General features: G+C 43.3%; 1 protein-coding gene and 1 non-coding gene across 13 annotated transcripts in view; one reads left to right on the forward strand and one right to left on the reverse strand.

Annotated features, from left to right (window-relative positions):
* Nnt (nicotinamide nucleotide transhydrogenase) overlaps positions 1–19,173 on the reverse strand; it is a 93,701-nt gene that overhangs the window by 56,312 nt on the left and 18,216 nt on the right. For all 12 annotated transcript variants that reach the window (XM_063281783.1, XM_008760774.3, XM_006231968.5 and 9 more), the window contains exons 5-7: positions 17,811–17,898; positions 13,354–13,442; positions 8,345–8,532 (exon numbers count right to left, since the gene is read on the reverse strand). In XM_063281783.1, the coding sequence (XP_063137853.1) occupies positions 8,345–8,532; positions 13,354–13,442; positions 17,811–17,898 (365 nt within the window). The remainder of the gene's footprint in view (positions 1–8,344; positions 8,533–13,353; positions 13,443–17,810; positions 17,899–19,173) is intronic.
* LOC120101211 (small nucleolar RNA SNORD36) lies at positions 7,223–7,295 on the forward strand. The gene has a single exon (XR_005501598.1). It is a non-coding gene; the product is annotated as a small nucleolar RNA SNORD36 (small nucleolar RNA).

Raw genomic sequence — 19,173 nt, forward strand, 5'->3', positions numbered from 1 at the left:
GATGGAGAAAGGAGGTGAGGGGACAGGAGAAGAGAGGAGGAGAGGGGAGGGGAGGGGAGCAAAGGGGGAGAGAAGGGGAGGGGAAAGGAATTAAGAAGAAGCCACAAAAACTATTAAGAACAAAAAGACAGCAAGATGAAATGGATTAACCACAAGTTTTTATAATGATTCCAAAAAGCACAGAGAATTATTTACTGGAATTACTCAATGACATGTAATCATGGGGAAATTCCTAACTTCCAGGCCTGCGAAGCATCAAATTAGAGGCTCAAGAAAAGCTTTCCGCCTTCACCCAGCATGATAAAGTTAACTCTATACTCACAGATGCACGATATATAGAATCTGTTTACCTAAAACCAAGGCAGACTTGTCACAAACAAGCACCACGACAGTCTTAAATGTAATGCACTGCTCTGTGTTACCTAAACATAAACCTGAAGCCGTCGAGAAAACAGCATAAGCGTCAGTGTTTCACATATTACGAGATTTCATTCTACACTGGGTCTGTGCCTATAATCCTAGTGCCTGGGAGATGAAGGCTGGAGGATCAGAATCACAACCTAACCACAGATGCAGAGCAAGGCCAAGCAAGGCCAGCCTGCGTCATAGGAGACCCTGTCAGAAAGGGAGGAGGAGGAGAGGGAGGAGGGAGGAGGGGAGGAGGGAGAGGGGGAAGAGGGAGAGAGGGAGAGGAGGGGGAGGAGGGAGGAGGGAGAGGGGGAGGAGGGGGAGGAGGGGGAGGACAGATCCATTATAACAAGAATCTTTCAGTTACACATGCAAATGTGAGTATGAACTGTCCCCCATAGCCTTGCATATTTGGGGTTTAATTGCTAATGGGATTTGGGGAAATGACTATATCCAGAGGGCACTGACCTGACAAATAGATTAATCCCTTGGTAGATTTATACTATGATGATGTATTTGGAATCTGGGAGAAAATAGAAGCTGGGTGGGCTTCTTGGAGAAATAGGTCACTGAGGACATCTGTGGAGAGATCCTTGGTCTAGCTTCCCTCACTGCTCCTCCTCCTCACCTCAAGTTTTAATTGTTTAAAAATCGTTACATCAAGGAACATCTAGTTTCACAAAATTCACCAGAACAGAAGGAGAAAGAGGTAGGAAAGTCAGATATAATAGAGTAATTATGCACACCAAGGCCAACTGAAAAGCAGTCATGAACAAATTAAATCTATACAGCCATTGTCCAGGGCTAACTATTCTTTACAAAGAGCTGCCACAGGCTACTGAGATATCTCACCCTGGCCTACTGCAGGCAGTCCCTTATTTCAGATGGCGGACCCCCTAGAGGGATGTGTCTCCTGCTTCCCAGGGTCCCAGACACCATCCTTTTTTACAAGGAGCTTCTGTGGGCTTCTGAGATGTCTCTATCCTGGCCTACTGTTGGCAGTCCCTGTCATGCTATGCTGTCCCCACCACCTCCTGTCCACCAGGATCTAAGGGACTCAGATGCATTTGTTGGGTGGTGGGGGTGCATTAACATACCCTTTAGAATTTGTATGTTCATTCCTATGAAACTGACTGAATTTGGAGAGCGGGCTGTTAAAGGTATGACAATAAAGTTAGGGCCTGAGCCTAACTTTATTGGTATCCTTAAAAAAGAAGAAATTAAATGTCAAATGTCAAATGAATGTACACACACAGAGGAGAGAGAATAGAGGCCTGAGAAAGGCAGCCATCTTCAACCAAGGAGAAAAGGCTTAAGTCTTCAACCAAGGAGAAACCAATCCTGCCAACAACTTGATCATAAACTTCTAGACCGACCCCCTCCAAATGGTAAGCAGATAAAGTTTCTGTTGTTTAAACTATCCAATCCTATGAAAGCCTTAACAAACTAATACAATGTCAGCTTACTCTTAGACACACGGCTAGTCAAGAACTCCTAGCTCCGTTCACAGGCTCTCTGACCCTGTGACTGGACTCAGCAAAAGAACTGGAGATGAGGGTGTTGTGTAACACTCGCAGGCCCTCCCGTGCACACTCCTCAAGCAGAAACCGTGTCCAGAATGACCTCCAGAGCCCCATGATAGTGTAAGCAACACTTCATGAATCCCCACATGGTGGGAATGAGGTCTGTTAACGTTACGTGGGCAAAAAATAAATTTCTACAATAACCAAAGTTTTACACGCTTGTGTTATAGCAAGATATAAATCTTGCTCTTATAAACCTAAACTCTTGTGAATTTAGAGCCAGACTGTTATAATAAGAATGAATGGAGTGGATGGGGAGTGATTGGGAATTCAGAACTGCTATGTGGTAGGGATAAGACATTAATGGTAGCTCAGCCTTAGAAGCGGTCTCGTCTCCCAAGTCATTCTGTTCAGGGACTGGCAGGGAGAGGAATGTAATGCTTCTCCGTCTTGCAACATACTTTTGGAGAAATAACAGGCAAAACCAGAATATAACTCTGTGGTGTAGACTTTCCTAACAGAACATTTGTTCAACATGGCTCGGCAACCCATGAAGTGTGTCAGACACACCCTAAGAAGTCAAGACTGACAAATGGTGGCGGAAGACTCCAGGCTTCTGGGGTTCCCCATCTGATGACAAGCAGCCCTATCTGTGTTGAAAGCTACCCAGAGGTACGGAGACAGCCTGTGGTTACCAATCCTTGATGTTGTAACATAGAAGCATTTCTTGCTGTCTTTTAAAACTCTCAGAAGTAAGTGGTAGTGTGGAGGCGATATCTTAAAATTCCATAGAGTCAGAAACTGCAAGGGAGTGAGGGGAGCGTGAAGTACAACTTCAGAAACATCAGCCGGTGCTCACCTACACAATGCAGTTTTGACTTCTAAAATCATGATGTGCACTGAGAGGGAAAAACCCTCGGATTGATGCACTCCGCTGGCTTTTGAAAAGCATTGTGCAGTTCCAAAGCAAGAATTCTCTCAGTGGAATTCCAGCAACAAGTGTCAGCTATTGTTGTATCTGTCTCCTGTCTGAAACACCATCTTTTCAGACTGTTACCCTATCTTACCAAGACCCAGCCAGGAAAATGGGCAGCATCAGAGGCAGAATCGTCCAGGATTCTATATAGACCTCTCAGGCTGAGGCCCATCAGGGACTGTCTCCTTCCCAACTCTCACCCAGTCGTGGGGGATTTAAGTGTTCTGTGACGGTTATTTTATAGACCCTAACTAGGACAAACACAAAACCTACTGCTACTTAGAGCAACTGTAAGTGTACGTGGCCTAAGATGTTACAATTTATAATCAATGAATACCTTCCTTCCTGACAGGGCACATCACAATTCCCGAACACCCTGCACTACTTCCTGATGCCGGTGCCTGAAAGGGCAAGCTAGCCACCTCACACTGCAGACCGGCGTGTGGTCTAGTTTTGTATGACTTAGGAAATCTAAGCCTTAAATTCGCTTCTACATTTAAAAAAAAAAAAGGAGCCAACAGAGTGCTCTGCCCAGCTTTCTTTAGGTCACCTTGAAAGAATAAAAGTGAACATGCCAGCCACCACCCAAGAAAGACACACAGGACTGTGAGTCGAGCAACACTTACTGAACCACTGCTGTGCTCGAAGCACTGGGGCAAGCATTGGCCATGACAGATACGGTGGGAACAGACACGTCCCCCTGTGCTCACAGGAGGACAGGGCAGTGTACTAAGTGTGGTGTGTGAGTGCAGAAGTGAGTAGCCGCTGCTCAGCAGGATGCCAGAGGCACTGTAGGAGAGGCAGCTGGATGGGTGAGGTTCCAAAGCGCAGGAAAGAAGAGGGATGGTGTGTCAAAGGGAAAGGCAACATATGGGACGTTATGAAAGCGCCTTAGAGGATCTGAGGTGATAACTGACCCGCAGACACTAGTTAGCATAAGTTTAACATGAAACCCAAAGGCTAAATTTAGACCAAAGAAGGAGGGGAGGAAGAGAAAAAGCGGGAGGAGGGGGAGGAGGAGGAGAACAAGAGGCACAAGAAGAGGAAGATGACAATGATGACGATGACAATGATGGATGATGAGGACAAGGAGGATGAGGGGCAGTAAACACATCACCAAGGATATCAACTTTATAACACGGGTACCTGGGAGTCAGGGGCTATGATCTAACCTTGGCCAAGATAGATGACTTCAACTAAGGATGCTGGGAGCCTAAGTAGAGCAAGACATAGACACCGCTATTAAATAAAATCTCAGGCCTTCCAGGAGCTATGGGCCACTAAATTGAAAAGAGGAGGTGGGGGGCAAGAAAGCTATACAATCACAGTCTTCGTGGATTTTTATTTTGGTGTGTACAGTGTGTGGGTGTGCGGGTACATATATGGATGTGTGGACCCATGCATAGAAGGAGTCCATGTGTGGGGACCGGGGGTGAACATCAGGTATCTTTCTCTACTGCCTTCCATCTTACTTTTTTTTTTTTTCTCGGAGACAGGGTCTCTCATTGAACCTAGAGCCACCATTTGGCTAAACGGATTTGCCAGCAACTCTCCAGGATGCACTATCTCTGACCTTCCCTGCCATCACTGGAGTTACATACGCGTCTCAACACCAGGCCTGTACACCAGTGCCAGGAATCTGAACTCAGGTGCCCGTGCTTGCGTGGCAGACTCTCTGCCCACTGAGCAGTCTCCCAGCCCTGATCATGAATTTTTAACTGGGTTACCATCAGGACAGATTTTCAGTGTAACAGAGGTCGTAGTTTCTGCCCCGGTAAATCTAGCAAAGACAGGACAGGGAGCTCAGTGGCTTTCTCTTCTGCACTGGACACCACTGACACTGCAGTTAGCCATTCCTGAAGCTATTTGCAGTCAGTAAAACTCTCACCTCTAACTCATCACCAACTACTGGAGGCAGCGCAACAAGTACCTCCTTCCACAACTATTTCAGTGCACATACACTGTATGCTGATTAAGTTCTCACTTTCCGGTTTTGTTCTGTCTTTTCATTTGCATAACTTAAGCCAGACAGCCTCTTGAGAGCAGACGCTGGAAAGATGGATGTACTGAAAAAACTCACTGCAAATATAATATAAAGATTATGGCTTTGGAAAAAATGAAAAGCAGATTAGCAAAACCTCTCTCGCTAGTCTTCAAGATTATCCCACAGTTGACCGTTCTACTAAAGTACACTGGGTAGAGACCAGTTGGAGGGAGAGGGGAAGAGGGAAAAAGAGAGGGAGGGAGGAAGGCAAGGAGAATGACCATCTGTAATCTTACAATCCCAGTATTTAGGAGTCTGAAGCAGGAGGATGACAAATTGATAAATTCAAGACCCCTCCAAGCTATGTAAGACCCTGTCTCAAAACGAGCTATGCAGGTAGGCACAAAAGGTCAGTATATTCACCTAAGGCCGAGAGTTGCATCACTCAAAGCTTTATAATCAATAATAAAGCTATATACTGTGCCAAAATGGCTACCATTTCTAGCTTCCTGTCTTTATTATTTTCAATGAGTAAGTGTCTTAGCGCCCTCTGCTGGCCACTTGTTGCACAGCATCTCCTAGCACTGCCTTCTCCAAGGTGCAGACACTCCCAGTTAGATGGCTAAGGCACAGGTATCCTAATTCCTTCTTGGGAGTCATTGTCACAAAAGGGGGGAAGGGTGTCCAGGAGTGCTCTCCTGCCACTGCTTGTGTATGGTTTCCATCATAGCTGCCAGATTCCACAAACACCATCCAATGGCTTCTGATGTCTATCCACCACACATACACAAACATAAGCCTCATTTCTCCACTCCGAGACACACCCATGGGACACGCCCATACCACCCTCCTGCCTACCCGCCTGATCTAACAGCACTCTGGCTCACCTACCGTTTGTGTAAATGGAAGTCGTAACAAAACCAAAAACAAACATTCAAACAAACAAAAGAACTTTTGTTTTGGCTCGGAACAAGAACAAAGATCTCCACCGATTTCTGAAGGACCCTAAGCAAACTTAGGCCATTTTCTGCTATGTACTCTGTATGCAAAGCAATATTCTCAGAGCTGGTGAGTATAAAGCGAAAATGTCTCTCAAACCTGAAAACTACTGAAGATGCTCTAGCTTCTGTAGGATCAAATATCCACCCAAACACCATCGTTTACGCAAGACAAACAAGCATATCCATTTCATTAGTGTGGAAACTTGCTTTCGTGTTAATAAACGCTAAAAATACATATAAATAAAAATGGCTTTCAAATAAATCTCTTTCTGATCTATTTCCAGTTTGAAATGTTTGATTTGTATGCCTATCTACCCGGGCCCATGGAGAAATTTCTCCGGCAAAGGGGTGGTGAGTTAAGTCGGGGCCTGAGTAGAATCAAACAGTAGGAACCGTGCTCCCCTTAGTTCTCGCCATCTCGCTCGTTTTCACTCAGGAAGCAGAAAGAGTCCCAGGCAACACGTACAGTACTTACCGCTCAACAGGAGAAGCAAAGGATGGGGAAAGAGGTAGGAAAACACAAGATGTGTCCGTCTCAAGCTACACTTTCCCGGTCAGTCAGTGTGTATTGGTTTGATATTATGCACTGTGCACGGACACTATGTAAAAAACGTTAAGATTTAAAAATAATCCCTGCCATCAGGGACCTCACAATCTGGTCAATCAAAACAAATGCACCAGGGCTGCGGAGATGCTCGGTGGTGAAGAGCATTTACTCTTCCTGGCAGGGGACTAGCACCGATGTCAACTGTCCCTGACGCCAGGGAATTCGAGGCCTTCTTCTGGCTTGCACAGCACTGCACTCACAGAGACACGTACACATGCATGCAATTAAGCATAAAAAAATCCCCCAAAAACACCTGTGGAAAAAAAAATTAAGAACAAAGTGCCACGTCCTTAAATAAAAACATTCCCTGCAGATTCCATAAATACACGCATATACACAGAAACACCTCTTCACACAGAAACATTATCACCGCAGAATTAGCTATGATGAACTCCGGTGGAATTTCTGACTTGTCTTTTAACTCTTTAGAGTTTTCAGGTCTTTTTCTACCGTGAAAGCATAGTGCCTTGAGAAGGGAAAACAGATTAGCACTTCATGAAAAATGTGGTAAAGATGCCGCTTATGAATGCAATGGTGTGCATAGAAAATAACCTGTGATGTAAACAGAGTTACACAAAAGCACACACTGAAAGGAACCACATGGTGTTATCAGTGACTTCTGGACCTGGGAACTACAGTGATTTTTGTGGTGTTTTTCATTTTTTCTAGGACTTTTTTCACAAAGAACAAACAAACAAATTCCCTCTGTTTAAATTCTAACGTGTGCAGAGATGTGTGCGTTTCTTCACCTGAAGTCACTGTAGAGTGAAACCGAGCTTTTTGACCCTAAGTCACAGTCTGCTGGAACTGCCCTGTGGTGACGGTAGCAGCCCAAACACACAGGCAAAGTGTCTGTGTGTTCTAGAGGTCAATACCATCGCCACCTTGGTGGGGAACAGGAAGGCTCGGCTAATGGCGATTGTCCATTGAGTTGGTGTTCCTCCTGCCTACCCTGTGTCACAAGATGGGGGTCCCCTACTTCATCATCAAGGGAAAGGCCAGGTTGGGCGCCTGGTCCACAGGAAGACATGCACCACTGTTGCCTTCACACAGGTGAACTCAGAAGACAAGGGTGCCCAGGCTAAGCTGGTGGAGGCTATTACAACCAATTACAATGACAGATACAATGAGATCCGCCGCCACTAGGGAGGCAGCATACTGTCTGTCCTAAGTCTGTGACTCACATTGTCAAGCTGGAAAAGGCAAAGGCTAGAGAACTCGCCACTAAACCGCGTTAAATGTACACTTAAGTTTCCTGTACATAAGTATAAAATTATCATCCATGGAAAAACATTTTTTAAAGAAATTCAAACACTAAACACTTATTCACCCTTGAGCTGGCTGATTTTGCTTGTGCACAGGGGTGTGTGGGTATGAGGATGGGTGTAGGATGCTTTATCAGTTTGACACAAGAGTTATCTGAGAAGAGAGAACCACAATGGAGAAAAAGGCCTCTCTAGTAAGCACAGAGCACTTTCTTAATTAGTGGTTGGGGTGGAAGGGCCCAACGGACTGTGGGTGGTGCCACCCCATGCAGGCCATCATGTGCTGCCTAAGAAAGCAGGCTGAGCAATCTTGAGGGAGTAAGCCAGCAAGCAGCACTCCTCCATGGCCTCTGCGTCTGTTCCTGCCTCTAGGTTCCTTTCTTGAGTTCCTCCCTGGACTTGGATCAGTGAGAATCACCTCTTGTCACCTGAGAGTTGTAAGCCAAAACAAAGCTTTACCTTGCCATTGCTTTTGGCAATGGTGTTTCATCACCACCAGTGAAATACTAACTAAAACAACAGTCATTCAAATGTCGATGTCTTGTTCCTCTTTAAAGATAGCATTTACTAAGTAGCACACCTGGAATCAGAGCTGTGCTGATAAGGATGTCCACTTCCTTGCATTGCTGAGCAAAGAGCTTCATTTCCGCCTCAATAAACTCTTTGGACATCTCCTTCGCGTATCCTCCTTGGCCCTCACCAGACTCCTTCAAGTCCACCTCCAAGGGTTCAGCACCAAGGGATTTGAACTGTTCCAAGGCGGCAGCTCTGGAGTGTTGAAGGGAAAACAGTAGGTAATTCCATCAGGGATGTAAAGTCCTCATTTACGTACACACTTTAAATCAGTGGTTCTCAGCTTCCTGATGCTGCGACCCTTTAATACGGTTCCTAGGTTTAGGGTGACTCCCAACCATAAAATCATTTTCATTGCTACTTCATAACTATAATTCTGCTACTGTTATGAATCATAATGTAAGTATTTTTGGATAGAGGTTTGCCAAAGAGGTCTCAACTCACAGAACCGCTGCTGTAAGTAAACCATACGAAGTTCAAAGTCAAGAGGTTAGTTTGCTATCTCTGGCTTGATTGTTTCAATGACTTCTTAGACATAGGCAGTTCTTACATATTTTTTTCCTTAGGGGTAAAAACAAGAATCCCAATTTCTACTTAGACAAAAAAGAGAATGTCATTATTGCCGACCCCAATTATGTTTCTTTTGATCCTAATATTGATAATGATATGATATCTGATACACATTAAGATTTGCTGTCACAGGCTGCAGAGATGGCTCAGCGGTTAAGAGCACTGACTGCTCTTCCAGAGGTCCTGAGTTCAAATCCCAGAAACCACATGGTGGCTCACAACCATCTGTAATGGGATCCGAAGTCCTTTTCTGCTGTGTCTGAAGACTACACACATACATAAAAATAAGTAAATACATAAATAAATTAATTAATTAAAAAAGATTTGCTCTTACATCACACAAGTTGAGGTTTTCCTATTATAATTGTCCTGAGTCTGTTCTCTTTGTGAGCTTTTTCCCACACAAATGGCTTTTATTAGAAATACTTTAATATTCAAATAAAGTGATTGGGGAGGAGTTCTGTCTTCATAAATTAGTAGACTGGTTTTAGAAAGCAAATGGATATAGTGGTGCATGCCTACAATCCCAGAATGTAGAGGGCGGAGACAGGAGGGAGAATGGGATTTCAAAGAGAGTCCAGACCATATGAGATGGTGTCTCAAAGGAAAATCATAAGGAACAAATGGTCAACTATAAAGCGCCAACATATTTAGATCATGCAAAATATATTCAACTTGAAATAAAGAAATAAATGCCACCCAATCACTGTACTTAGAAAATGGGAGCCAACAACAACTTCAGTGGTGGAAATCACCACTATCTCGGCCCTACAATAAACCTCGAGCATCCTAGATGACAGCGGTCACAGCAGGTGCCCACTGCAAGTACAAATATGGTCACTGAAATATTTTATATAGTAACCAGGTGTCCCCGTAAGGCTCAGCTTCCTGCTCCCGCCACCATGCCACCACTCTGCCTTCATGGACTCTTATCCTATAAATCCTTTTACAAGCTGCTTGGGTCAGAGTGTTTTATCACAGCAACAGGAAAATAGCTAGTCCATTAGAACTAGTGGGACACAAACGTCACAGGACTGATGCACAAAGAACTCACAAAGACCATGGCAGCATGGTCATGGCCTAGAGTAAGTCCAAACCTGCCAGGTCAGCATACCAGCACAAGAAAGAGAAGTACGCAGGAGCTCTCATCCACAACCAAAAAACTATCTCCAAGTACCAAACTCCCACAAAGGAAATGAGCTCTTCCAGGGCAGTCTTGGTGGGTTCACCAGCCACACGTAAGGGCAGATCCCACACCAGCAGAAGCAAAAGAAGCTCAAAGGTGTTTCTGAGATGGTTTGGCTCATGTTGCTCTGTCTGGGCATTTTCTACCTTTCTACTCTTTTGCTTATATACTATGGTTTCTGCTTTTGTGTTTTTATAGGTTTCGTGTGTCTATGCATGTGTATTTATATGTGCCTGTATGCATGTACCTGTGTGTGTGTGCACATGTGTGTATATGTGTGTATGTTGATGTGTACATGTGTGTATATGTGTGTGCATGTGTGTATGTGGGGTGTGTGCATGTGTGTATGTATGTGTATGTGTGTGTATGTATGTGTACATGTGTATGTATATGTGTGTGCATGTGGGTGTGTACATGTGTGTGTGCATGTGTGTGGGTGTGCATGGGGTATGTGTGTGTACATGTGGGAGTGTGTGTGTGTGTGTTTGTGTGTGTGCACCCACATGGGGTGTGTACATGCATGTGCATTTGTATGCATTTCTCATTCTTTATTTTATTTTTAGACTTTAGTGGGGGTGTGCTCACTTTGTTTTATTCTTGTCTCTGTCATTTTTACTTGCCTGTTTGTTTTCTTGAGCGAGAGAGAAAGGTGTGTAGTTGGAAGGATGGGGGGTAGGAAGGATCTGGGAAGTAATGAGGATCAGAGTATATTGTATGAAAAAACGTTTTCAGTTAAAAAAGGAGAAAAATTAAATCATAAAATCTTTAGGAAAAAGGATAGGCTTGAGATATATAATATTAAGTAAGGTCACCCAATCTCGGAAAGGAAAAAAAAAAAAAACCAACAAGCTTATGTCCTCCTTCACAGTCAGAACCTAGTCTATAAAATATACATGAATATCAATATATGCAAACAGATGTATGCACAGGTGCAGAATAACACTGGCAAGGAGAATAAGAATGGGATGCCCACAAAGGGCACATACGTCATGAAGAAAGACAGAGAGCTAGATGCTTTTCTAGTCTTAAGTCTGTCGTGGCTTCTTTCTGTGGTACACAAAAAATATAATTGATAATTAAACTGTAAACACACAACTTCAGAATGGCCGTTCTAGCTAGAATGAAATTCAGTAAGATGGACGGAGTTCGGGGCTGAACGAGTGTTTGCTTGAGTGCCTGAATTAATCAAGCTGCATGACGTCTTCATTACATCACAATGTAGTGTGTTACTTTAAGGTGATTTTTATAGTAAGTAAATAATTGACAAATGAAAGTAGGATCTTGGTTACCATTCAAGATAAGACACTGTGACCCAGCCAACTTATAAAAGAAAGCATTTAGAGCTCACAGTTTCAGAGGGTCAGAGGCCATGACCACTGTAGTGAGGAGCATGGCGGCAGGCAGCCAGGCATGGCGCTGAAGCAGTAGCTGAGGGCTCACATCTTGAGCACAAACATGGAGCAGAGAGAATGTTAACCAGAAACAGTGTGGGCTTTTAAGATCTCAAAGCATGCCCCATGTGACACACCTCCTCCAACAAGACCACATCCCCAAATCCTTCCCAAAGCTTTCCACCAAATGCTGACCAAGTACTCAAACATGTGAGCCTAGGAGAGTCCTTCTCATTCAAACCACCACAAGTGGACTGAACAGCAGCTGTACTCTAGCCACCTATTCAGTTCACAGTATGAACGATGACACCAGTACACCAAATGCTCAACAGCTAACCTGGCAAGTGTAAGATCATTTCTAGGTCAAAATATATCTACTGCTACTCTAGTATCAGTATCCATTATAATGGAACCACGGGCAATCCACTTTCTAAAGGCTTGAAGGTTTGGAAACTCTGCATATCAGCAGACACTACAAGTAAAGGGACAGAAGCAATGTCACTTTTGGCCCCAACTCTCCTTAGCTGAAGTCATGACTACTCTGAAATTGCCTCATTTTTCTCGTGGAGGTGACGTGGATTCTATAAGCACCTCACCTCCCTTCTCTAAGGTCAGGGAAAAGCTGTTCACTGTGTTCTATGAACGTTCACTCTGATAAGTCATGTTCTTTCCAACTTTGATTTTTTTTTTCTTATATTCGTGATTGGGCAGTGTAAGGGTATGGTTCAGTCAGCAGAGCATGTGCTGAGCACACACGAGTCCCTTGATTCAACCTCCAGCACTGAAAATTAAATTAAGAAGACTGGCAGCCATGTTGTCGCTCCAATGCCCTCACTTATAATCAACATATATGTGTTTTGAACCAAAAAAAAAAAATCAAACAACAAAATGATAACTGAACTTAATAAGCATTTAATAAATGCTGGTATCTGGGAGCTGGAGAGATAGCTCAGTGGTTAAGAGCACTGACTGCTCTTCCAGAGGTCCTGAGTTCAATTCCCAGCAACCACCTGGTGGCTCACAACCATCTGTAATGAGATCTGAGGCCCTACTTCTGGTGTGTCTGAAGACTGTGAAGGCATACTTATATACATAAAATAAATAAATCTTTAAAAAAATTGCTGGTAGCTGGCATCTTCATCAATGAAGGAGAATTTTAATCCAACTCCTCTTGGCAAACAATGGAGGAAAATGTTTTATGGCTGTCTTAGAGAAGTACAACATACACAGAAAAATGGTTTCTCCTACATCTTCTATAAGCTCCAGAGAAAAATGCTCAGCTCTCCCCTTATGTCTGACCCAGATGCATTAGCAAAAGTACTGCAATTGTAGTTCCTGTGTGGCTACTCCTAGGTAAAAAGTGCTTTAAAGGGTGGGTCTGTAGGTCAGTGATAGAGCGCTTGCCTGACAGGTATGAGAATGGGGTAGGATCCTCAGTCCCCCCCAGATAAAAGTGTTTGGAGGCTGTGATGCCAGTTTTATCTATTTCTATCTACTCAATGCTAGACAAAGTGTCCTCCCAATGTACCTGTTAGCTTTGCTCATGCCCGGCCTGGTGCCCAGAAGCATTCTAAAGATTAAAGGGACAGAGTAAAGCAACATGCTGCAAGTTCACTAGAGATAACTCTGGTCCCATTGCCAACGTACAAAAAGAACTATGGCCTATTAATTATCAATGACTTTATTACTTCTGGTAAATAATAATTTTTTTATTGAGCCAACTTTTAAACAGCTAAAAGAAAAAACAAAAATATTTTTAATTGGAAAGAACACAGAGGAAACCATTATCATCTCTACTGTAACAATTACAAATGCCTATTTCATAACAAACGTTTTCGGTTAAATATTAATCACTAGTCAAATGCTCACCTTGTATCAAATCCTCGGACAACTGCGCCCATTGACTTTGCTGCCCCTGCAGAAGCGAGCCCGGCAACGCCACCACCAACTATCAGGATCTGGGGGGGGAGGGGGGGAGAAAGAACAAGCAACGTTTTAAAGCTTGTTACCAGGTGATGGCAAATGATCACCAGGCGGCAGCTCCTGGTGCCTGGTACGTAGTTAACACTCAACTGATGGTGCAGATCAGCCTGCGAATGCGACAAAGGGTCTATCCTTCCGCTGACTCCTCGGTGTTTTTAAAATCGATCAAAGAAATCTGCCAGCTGAGGACAACCTTCCCTATAATGCCCCAGCCTTCAGCAGCATCTCAGAGCAGAGGCCTTGCAAACACAACAGTGGCGCATGCGTTAAAGATTGACCCATTCCTTCTCACTGTACAGAAACTACCACCAACACACCAGGATGCTATTCCAACTGTCTCTCCCTCTCCAAATCCAAGGCTTTCCTGGGTTCATAAAACACAGAAAACCACGTCCAGGGTGGGCACAACCTTGACAGAACATCTATGATAACTGCTATTTTGTAATTCTGAAGACCTGGGAAGGAAACACACAACTGAGGACCATCTTGAATGATCTATATCTGAAATTTGATGCAATACTAGTAAATCTTAACCACAGAAGGATCTGAGCCAAGAGAACCCAAGAATCCCACAGAGACTCCAACCTCCCCAGCCTGCAGAGAAACACTGAAAACACTGTTGCTTCTGGCCTTGAGCTGGCCTTCCTGAGAAAACAAGGCAAGTTATGCATCCCAGAAATGGCTAGATTGAAGGAACCCCTTGTTCCTGTAGGAACAAGCAAATGTCACCCACAGAAACAGATGTTTGTAAATACTCGCCCACCTATCAGGCCCACGCTACTTCTGCTTTTCTAAGAAGTCTATGTTATCCAAACTGTGTGTCCCTGGGACCCCTAGGCAGTGCCTCAGAAACCATGGCAAAGAATGTTGATGATGGTGGTTTATTTGGGACGGAAAAGTCCACAGAAACTGAGTCAGATAGGGACCTCAGCAAACAAACATCAGAGTCTAAACGAAAAGCACCAACCCTGTTCTACACAAAGTCCCAATAACTCAAAAAAGAAAATCATAATAACAATAACAAGTATAAGAAACTGACAGGACCGGGCTAATTATCCTGTCAAGAAATAGCGCAGATGCATGAAACACTCTAATCATATTCTAAGGCAAGGAGGGGGAGCTGAAGGCCATCCTAAGCTACAGAGAGAAACAGTATCTCAAAAACAAAAGGAAAAGGACTGAAAAGGATACATGATTACAGTTAGGAGAAATAAAATTCAAGAGACCTACTGGACAGCAAAATAGCTTGGCTAGGGAAACCGCTCAGTGAGTAAATCACTTGCTGGACAAACACAAGGTCCTGAGTTCAGATCCACAACCCCCATGTAAAAAGAGAGGCACAGGGATTGGGGATTTAGCTCAGTGGTAGAGCACTTGCCTCGCTTGCCTAGTAAGCGCAAGGCCCTGGGTTCAGTCCTCAGCTCAAAAAAAAAAAAAAAAAAAAAAAAGCAAGGCACGAAGTGGAGCATCTGTCTTACTTTGAGTTGCTATAACATAACCTGTAGGAATGACCCTACATTAGCCAGACAGACCTTTGGTTTCCACATTGTGGATCACCCTCTACCTTGCTAATCATCATACAAGGCAGTGGTTTATACCATTGGCCCAGGGAGTGGCACTATTAGAGGTGTGGCCTTGTTAGAGTGGGTGTGGCCTTGTTGGAGTTGGCATCACTGTGGGGGTGGGCTTTGAGGTCCTATGCTCAAGTTCCACCGAGTTAGGAAGAGAGTGCCCTCCTAGCAGCATGAAGAAGACAGTCTCCTCCTATCTGCCTTCAGATCAGGATGTAGAACTCTCAGCCTTCTCCAGCACCACACCTGCCTGGAGGCTGCCGTGCTTCCAACATGATGATAATGGACTGAACCTCTAAAACTGTAAGCCAGCGCCAGTTAAATGTTTCCTTCATAAGGGTTGCCTTGATCAAGGTGTCTCTTCACAGCAATGAACCCTAACTAAGACACATTTCAAAGCTGGAAGCCTTCTTTTCTAGAACACACTAAACTCCATTTTCCATTTCAGTATCATATACATGCTGCTCCCTTTGGCTAGCACCTTAAGTCCTGAGTTCTTTTTTCCTTCCTTCCTGTCTCTGCTCAGATGCCAGAGCCCTTCCTCTACTCTAGCTTGGGAAGTTAGCACACTCTCATTGGTTATCGTCCTATCATCTTGATCATTATATCATACACTCATCTGTGTTTTCCCGTCTTCGTCGTGACATGTAACTTTTATGCAGTAGGAATGGTGCTTGTCTTGTACAGGCTTGTCACTCACTGTTCTTCCCAGCACCCATCCATCACATGCATTAAAGTGGTTTTAGTTCATTTTAGACAAGTTAAAAAAAAAAAAACTCTGTTTAAAAATAAATTTAAAATATTATTCATGACAAGCCCCAACTATACTCAATTCTTCTATTTTATAAAATGATTTCCTACAGCAAGCCAGTTTCTTAGGCTGAGTTTATTTCCTAATGACATTTTATTATTTGTGTGGTAGGGGAGGGAAAAAGATGTCAGGGGACACATGTAGAAGTCGGAGCTAACCCATGGGAGCTGGTTTGCTTCATTTTCCTTCTAACAGTGGGTCCCAGGGATTGAACCCTGGCTCATCAGGTTTGAAGACGGAAGAAGCCTTTTCCCCTCTGTCACTGAACTTAAACACCAGCAGACACAGTCCCCTCCCTACCTCTTAATAACTTGGTAACTAAGCCTCTTGGGGTTTTCGTTCACTTTTTAATCGCACATTACAAGTTTCCTCTCAAATCCCCACCTTTGTAAAACGATGCTAATCAAGACTAAAGTGTCGGCTGGCGTATCATTGCATTCGGCCAGTTTAAGGGCAGCATCACGTTTCTGCCCAGTTTGAACGCCAGATGTTTCCTCACGGTTATACAGTAAGATAGATTTTTATATTTCAGATACAGGAAGTCTAGTGTCTTGTGTGCCATACATCTATGGTGTTCACACACATGTTCTTGCCGCACATCCTGGCCTTTGTTTTAAAGGACTTGCTTTTCTTTCCATGGTCTGCTTCACTCAAGGCTGCTTGGTTTTGGTTTTGGGTTTGGGTTTGGGTTTCAGTTTGTGTTGGTATCAGGAATTGCCTTTAGCAGCGACACCATTTGGTCACTGTTGCCATGGCAATGGCCATACATTCCCAGTAAATCTTTTGGCTCAATTCCCAACTCCACCTGGGAGCAGTTATGTCATATTCCAAATGAAAGGCAGACATCTTCTGCCTTCTTCCTCTTTCTCTTCTTTCTCTCGTCCCTTCCCCTTGTCTCATTCTCCCATTAAATCTCTCCATATGGCACATGTTGGCTTGGTGTGTTCTGTCTGGGCATGGGTTTGTGTTTGGGCTTTAGTTTTGGTTTTGCTTTTGGTTTCCCTAGCAGATTTATTGGTAGAATTGTTCTGCGTTTGTAAAACAAGTATTTAGAACAGAAAGTAGGCAGATGGATGACTCCATTTACACATCTTGTTTCCTATGCCTGGACTCGGGTTTATATGCACTGGATACCCTATCGAAGGGCCATGACATAACCCTCTAGGCTGTACCTCTCATCTCTCTGCTTATCATTAACCTCTCTTCCTCTCTCTACTCCCAATCGGGATTCAGGAAGCAGCCCCCTTCCAATGTGCCTTGATTGTACCACCTCCCATAATCTCCTGTCCTCTTGATGCCCCTCCACATCCTCAGTTGACGAGACTGAAGAAATCAAACAAGTGTTTTCTACAAACTAAGGTACAGTAATCAGGAAACACAGATTTACTGAATAATATCTTTAAGTTCTTTAAAAAGTAATAGTAAATTCATCCACAGATCAATCTAGACAAAATCTATTTTAAGAATTCAAATAAGTCAAAAACTGAAAAGGCAAAAGGAAAAAGACTAGAACTTTTGAAACAAACAAAAAAGCCAAAATTCCTTTTTTTTTCAAGCAATATTCAATGTTCAGCTCTAAAACGTCACTTTAAATTTCTAAGTATATTAACATCAGCAAGGCTATCACCCAGCAAGACATTTAAAAATAACCATATTTAATGACGCCTTCAATTTGTCTCATTAAAAAACACTGGAAGTGGGGCTGAAGAGAGAGCTGAGAGGTTAACAGCACTGACTGCTCTTCTAGAGGTTCTCGGTTCAATTCCTAGCAACCATGTGGTGGCTCATAATCATCTACAGTGAGATCTGGTGCCCTCTTCTGTCGTGCAGGCATACATGCAAGCAGAACACATATACATAGTAAAAAAACAAATCTTAAAAATAATAATTATTATATATAATAATTATAATTATTACTATAATATATATGTATATATTGAAACACTGGAAGTTATACATACCTTCGCTGGGGGGACTTTTCCAGCAGCTGTGATCTGACCAGTGAAAAACCTTCCAAAATGATTGGCTGCTAAAACAACAGCCTTATAACTGAAAAAATAAACAGACAGCTCCATAAAATAAAAGGTAAAAGTCCACACATTACTACAACCTGTCAGTTACATAGCTTCGCAAGCATAATCCCGGTATGGTACTCTACGGAAGGATTATTTCTGAGCACTGTTTATATACTTACTGACCTTTACAATCAGCCTCTGAATGCCGACAATGACTACATTTGCTTTATAAAGACAGACAGGAAGGTGAAAGGACCACTTGACCACCAGGACTCAGCTAGTCAGCAGCAGAGCGAGGAAGACCCTAACCAAAGAGCTACTCAGCGGCTTCCTAACAAATACAGCAGACTAGCCAAGATAGAAAAAGTAAAGACATTACACTAGGGGAGGTCTAGATTCACTGTGACATTGTATATAATAATATTTCAGACTCAGAGGGGAGAAACCACTACCTTGGATCTGTAGTGGGAGAAAGCCCAACTGAGACAGACCAAATGATCAGATCTGACCCGGAGCAGAAGTAACACTCTCCTCATCTATTGCAATAAGAGCCAAGGAGTGCATCGAGCTCTGAAAGCTACTGAGAGAACGAAGTTAACACGGGTGAAATACCCAGTGTGGTTCTTGTCACAGGACAAATGCTCGGTAAGTACAATTTAACTACAGAAACAAGTTATCCCAAAAAAACTAACAGTGAGCCGAATCTTTTCTTTAATAGGATGTCTGGAGCACACTGCACTAATTCATTTCCACATTGTCTTTACTTAGTTAAATACAACTATTCTAATACTAAGACTCATGTGCTGACGCCCTTGTAATTGTAATACTTAATAAAACAAGTAATATAAAAACATGCTGTCATCACTGCTACTGCTGTAAGTTAGTCATAGTGAAGCAGAAAAAAATATTCTCAAGATGGAAAGTATGCATTTCTAAACGCTCCATTCTGTCTAAGAGCAACCTGCAGTCCATGGCGCTAATGGGACCTACTGATATTGTCTCGAAACATGCTGTTTGCTCAAACAATTCTGCAGCCAAGAGCACTGTTCCAGAGCTGAGGACAGAATCAAGAGCAGAACTCTGCATGGTACACGTTAAGCCCCACCTTGCGTAACGGTCACTCTTCCAGTCACTAAATAGGCAACAATTTCTTTTGGCCCCTGGCATAGATTTTACACCATAAACAATATTTTTAGTAAATCATTTGCTACCTTATAGTAAGGAGAACTAAGTGTGTTTCTATTTAATTATCGCGTGTATGTGTTCGTGTCAGAGTACCTATGTCAGAAGACAGAAGTTGTGATCAGAA

This window comes from Rattus norvegicus, chromosome 2 (genome assembly GCF_036323735.1).
Source record: "Rattus norvegicus strain BN/NHsdMcwi chromosome 2, GRCr8, whole genome shotgun sequence".
NCBI lineage: Eukaryota > Metazoa > Chordata > Mammalia > Rodentia > Muridae > Rattus > Rattus norvegicus.